Raw genomic sequence first — 5,705 nt, 5'->3', positions numbered from 1 at the left:
ATTACAGGCAATTAGATGCATATGAAAGCATCAGAATTAATAAATGTAAAGATAGTATGAACAGAGTCAACGGTCCAATTCCTTCAAGTTCTTTGTTCCTACTACTCTAGTGGCGGAAATCTAACTGTTACGCTCAGTTGGCTCTGACTCGGTTGGCTAGATTTTGCCACGCCCACTGGGGCCCACTGAGCGAGTATATAAACGCTCAACTTGTAGATTGTACTTTAGTTTATAATCATCTGCTGATGATGCTAACATGGTTAGCGAAACGCGCGTCCAGTGTAAAAGTAAAAGTGTTTTGGTGTATTGTGGTGATATAGTGTTTTTATTTTGCTGTGTAACACCAAAGGTTCCAACCCTCAACTGTAAACTGTTTAATCTTTTATTTACTTTTGGCGTCTGCTTGGCCTCCAGTTAGATTTTGCTCCACAAGACTTCAATGATCTCCTAGCTGTTTGTTGATCTCCTATCTCCTTGTGTTTTTTTTCGTCTGTCTTTAGCTATCGGTAAAGGATTGATGCCAATAATTTTTACTTTAGACGACGAAGAGTTGTTATCAGGAACTGCTTTTTCCGCGAAGCTACCAAGGCTGCTAGCGGAAGTTCACCTTCTGAGCTACTCCCGTTGTTTTGCCCATTTTCCGAAGATTGTGAAATATTGGCCTTTCTGGAGGTAGAGGGGTTTTGATATGGAGCTACTTTAGTGTTAGTTGTTTCTGCAGCGGCGAGTTCACAACCTTTGAATATATCGGCATTGAACGGCCAGATACCTGTTCTTCTGAACCCATTCCGAAAAATCTTTTTTCCATTTCTAAAATGTATTCAACAATATTTTGTTCTTGCTCAACAGAAAAAAAAAACTTTTCTAAATCGTCCGAGGCATTTTTCACTTTCTGTTACGATTTTATTTCTATTTGCAACCCTTCGCTGCAAAGTACTTTTGGGTACATTATATTTATCTGCAGTTTGAGGTACTGACGGTTCATTATTTCGCACTTTTTGGACGGCCTCTAACATGTCCTGAATCGACGATTTTTCACGATCTGTTTTTCGACGATAGTAACGATTTGTCGGAGGCGTCTGAATTGAAAAAAAGTTGAAAGAACAGATTTGTGTTCAAAAATAAACAGTTTTGGGACGTCCCAACTTAAGAAATTTGAAGTGTCCCATCTTGGGAAATATGCACTGATTCATAAAAAATATAACCTATTTTATAAACACAACCTGTTGCAAAAGCTTCTTTCTGGAAATATTATTGCAGTAAACCACACTTAGGCCGGATTTTCACCAGATCGCACCGACCCCAATCGTCCAGATTTCGATCGCGCGACGGAGATCTTGCACTTAATCGCAAATGGGTACGTGTCCACTGACAAAATTTCAGTCGTGACCGATTTTAATCGGGCGATATTAGTCGTACGCGACGCTGCTTGCAACGTTCGTGGTCGGCAGTCGGCAGTTATTTCTTCCACTGACACACATTTTCTGTAATTTGTATCTCGTTTGGAAATATCGTTTGCATCATGTTACATAGGAGATTAAAGCTGTCTTTCGACATGCGTTGTGAATGCCAATTCACTAGCGCAAATGAAAGCACCTCTGTTTTGATTTTCCGCTATGTACGGATGTATCCTAAACCGGCGACGACGGCGCGGCTGCGTCTTCGTCTTATATACGCGAGTGCTACAACAACTTCATCTTCACTTGACGACATCTTGGAGGAGACTAGGTATCTCCACTTAAATAAATCTGACCATAATCGTCCCGATGCAATCCGATGAACACATTCAGTCGATTTCGGTCGGAACGACCACAATCGAATCGATCTGGATCAGGACGATTATGGTCGGTCATTTGGTGAGAATTCGGCTTTACACCGCGGCCTTAAAAGGTATAGCTATCTACCGTCAAGCCAGTATACGAAGTTGTCCCGCTAACAAATATTTTTAAAAATCTTCCAAAAATTAAAAACCGGCTGTCCACTCTACACAAGTATAACTAGACAAGCCATCTATTCTCTGAAAAATAGCCGTACTATTAACTTTTCACTAACACAAATAGATGTCACCGCAAGTCTACTATGTCTTAAAAAAAATACTGTTTCTTTTTGGGAGACCGTCCCATCTTATCTCTCCCCTACATAACTCTCGTAATTCTCCCCTACATAAAAATGTTTCGAAATAGAATATAATACAAATACCTCTTTACTTATTTATGACGAACTTTGTTGCATATTTATAAAAAAATGTATTTTTATTTTATTTATTTACTCATCGTCACTGTCACCGCTTGCAAAATTGTAATCCTTATTTTCATTGGTTGTTCGCAATTGCATGTAAAATGATCGGTATTGGGGGTCAATTAACGTGATCAGAACCATCAAATCACAGTATTTTTGTTGCGTTATAACATTTGCCGTGGGGTATAGAAGAGAAACCTCATTATTCTTGAACTATTCCTCGCCTGACGCAATTCCTGCTCATTGCCGTGTCTGAGGAAAAGGATCAAATAAAAAAAAATAACCAGTTTATCTTCTGTTTCGAAACATCAGTTTTTCTATTTACAATTATGTTTTCCTTTGAATGTGAAAAAGTGTTCTTTTGCCATTCTCGTTACTTGAAACTTTGGTTCTTTGACTTTAGCGTCTTAAATAATTTGAATCCACTGTTCCGAGGTTTCGATAATATCATATTTTTTCCCTTTTGCGTTCTATCAGACTAAAGTTACGATCACATCTGTTGTAGCTGTGACCCGACAAGAAAAATATTTGATCAATGAGCTTTATATCACTAGAAGCAAGAAAATATTTCAGCATCAGCAAAGAAAATTTATTATATCAATAGTACATAATACAAAAGACAATACAATACTTTCGATAATACATAAATCCGGCAGCAGTAAAGACAAAGTTTGTACCAACATTTGCGTTCGAACCAACATTTGCCACAGTTTTCGCCAATATTAGAACTGGAAACAGAGGGCTGACTTATAGTTATTACCATAACTTTTTAGAATTTTAGAATTTAGAATGAGTGGGAGGGGGGTTAATCACTTCGACCTTACAGATCCATTGTGTCCCCCTTTCTTGAATCATAACTCATCATACAGTCCCAGGGCTTTGACAAAAGCCAGTATCTATCTACCATAACATAGACTCACTCAATCATCTTTTTAGTGCATATAGGCAAAACTATAGTTAACTTACTAAATTAAGTATATGTAATTTCTATTTTGTTTATTTTTTTTTAAATGTATCAGTTGAATAAAATTTGCTTGTCAACATTATAAATGTATTTTATTAATATAAAAATATTTAACAATTTTAAATAATATCTAAATAATTTTATTACCGATGTTCCAACAATCTCTCAATACTAATTGCTATGCGCTCTTGTATTTTATTATTTTCTCTCATTATTTCAAGTTTTTGTTTGTAATATTCCCGTTTTATTGCATTTTTTTCTTTTCCTATTTTAGCAAGCTCTATTGCTTGCTCAATAGAAGCTTTTAAATTAGTTTTTTTATTGCTTTTTGTATATATGTTCTTCTTCGGTGGCCTTACTTGGAGAGGTGTGGTCTTACTGGAACTATGTTCATGGTAGGAACTATCTTCCAGTAAGGCCACACCTTCTTCCTTGTTTTCATGAATGTTTCGAAGAATTACATCATCATTTTGAGGTATGATTTGTATATGATCATTCTTAACATCCATATCATAAAGATTTTCATTATTTTCGGTGGATATTGACATATTTGGATTTAAGGCTTCTATTGGCAGAGGTAAGCCAACCTTCGGGACTTCTACTCCATTAATTAGAATGTCTCCGCCTGAAGTAAAATAAATATTAAATATCAAATCAACACTAAAAGTCCTATTACATAATATACCAATGATATCCAGAACTTTCTCTTCAATACGTGGGTCGTATCTGGCCCACCCCCAGTTTTGTTCATGGATCGAACATTTTCTGCTTTTTTCTTTTTGGTGTAACATTTTATGTCGCTCCAAGTCTAAATTAAGAAAAAAATATAGAGTTCAAATCTATAATAGGTATTTATAATAATTTCATAATACCGGATAACGAGTAAACCTACCTTTCTCCATTCCTTCCATTCTTTTTTTACACCTGGAACAGAATTTAGTATTTGCGTAATTTCGATCCATTTGTTCTGCATATCCCTACTAGTATATTGGTTTGTAAACTTTTGTTTAACTAATTGAGGATTTTCTTCCATCTTTTCTAGCAGCATTTTTCTTTATAGTACCGATAGTTGTTTTTTCTCGGACATTTTCCTTATGCCGTTCTTAAAATTTGCATTTTAAAGTTGCGTACTAATAAAAATGTTATGAAATAGTACAAAAATTTTTTGACACTGGCATAACATTGGTATTTTTCATTGTTACATCTGGTTACATCCGTCAGTTATCAACTTTTGACTATTATAAAACATCAAAAATTGTGATGTTGTCAATATGTGCTCAACGCGTATCCAGAACACGATTCGCATGGCAACGAGAATACCAAAGTCGACTGCCTTGCGTTTCGCTGATCGAATACTACTTGCGCTCACCGCTTTGAAAGCGTAACGTTTTCATGTCAAAGTTACAGAATACGGGCCCTGATCCCTAGAAAATATCAGTCACGTGAAGACTCTGGTGTAGGAGCGCATCGAACATTACTTCGAACGTTGGAAGGTCCTTTGACTCGCGTAAAATTTACCGACAAGAGCCCGAACTGGCTTCGAACGTTCGACACATGGATTTCTGCGCTCCCCCACGATGTGGCGAATGCCGTGCGTCCAACGTTTGAGGGTGTTCGTCACATCGTGTAGGACCGTCTTTATCGTCTATCTGTAGGTATTATTTTCTTAAGCCGGACTCGTGTTCTTGGCAAGTATACCTACTTTATAAAAAGTTAATGGCAAGCTTAGCGCGCACACGACGCGACGAGTGACAAATAAGTAAGGATGTAAGTAAACAAAAAAACCACTAGAGTTACTAGGGATTCTGAAGGAACCCTGTACCTGCGTCGTGCAGCGGCTTAAATATGAATATAAGTGCCGATGAATATAAAGTATAATATTTCTACAGGGTCTGCTAATTATACAATTATAACTCTCCCTTCGTAGAGGTGGAAATACACCTGGATTTCCTAATTATTATTTTTAAGTTTATTAAATTAAAAATCAATAATAATGTAATAAAATAATTAATCAATTAAATGTTAATAGATAATTGAATATAATGTAAAGTAAAAGGAATAAATGTATATAATATAAAATAGTAAAATGTAATTAAAATAAGCACTTATATTATTATATCGTCATTATCGTTCTTAACAACAATGCATTTTTTATTTTTAAAGTATTTATAAGCAATGAATAAAGTAAGTAAAATCAATAGAATATAGATTAATATTGTCCAAATACTAAGTCTTTTCACTGAAATCGAACTGAGAGAAAGCCTTTGTTCTTCTAGTTCTTTCTTGATGTCTTGGTTATTCTTCATGTTAATTACGTTGAGGTCCCATACAGGTGGATTGAAAATGATGTCTTGTTTGGCAAAAGATGTGTTGGTCTCCAACTTCGGCAGTAGTATTTCTTCGAACAGTATGTTGCTGCTTCGATGTGTCTTCAAGATGAATTTTTCTAAGTGTATCTCGCAGAATGGGGTTGCCTCAATCAGATATGTACCATGTAGGGGTA

The 5,705-nt window shown here is 35.9% G+C and overlaps 1 protein-coding gene across 1 annotated transcript; it reads right to left on the bottom strand.

The window, feature by feature from the left end:
* Positions 1–530: 530 nt before the first annotated feature.
* LOC115880514 lies at positions 531–4,343 on the bottom strand. Its single transcript, XM_030897733.1, has 4 exons — positions 4,095–4,343; positions 3,888–4,010; positions 3,350–3,827; positions 531–810 (listed from the first exon to the last, which is right to left on the bottom strand). The coding sequence occupies exons 1-4, from the start codon at positions 4,162–4,164 to the stop codon at positions 531–533; spliced, it is 951 nt and encodes a 316-aa protein (XP_030753593.1). The 5' UTR covers positions 4,165–4,343.
* Positions 4,344–5,705: the final 1,362 nt, after the last annotated feature.

Source organism: Sitophilus oryzae, unplaced genomic scaffold (genome assembly GCF_002938485.1).
Source record: "Sitophilus oryzae breed Bouriz unplaced genomic scaffold, Soryzae_2.0 scaffold_1625_pilon_pilon, whole genome shotgun sequence".
Taxonomy (NCBI): domain Eukaryota; kingdom Metazoa; phylum Arthropoda; class Insecta; order Coleoptera; family Curculionidae; genus Sitophilus; species Sitophilus oryzae.
The sequence above is the reverse complement of the archived record's forward strand: the minus strand, read 5'-3'. Positions and strand labels throughout refer to the sequence as shown.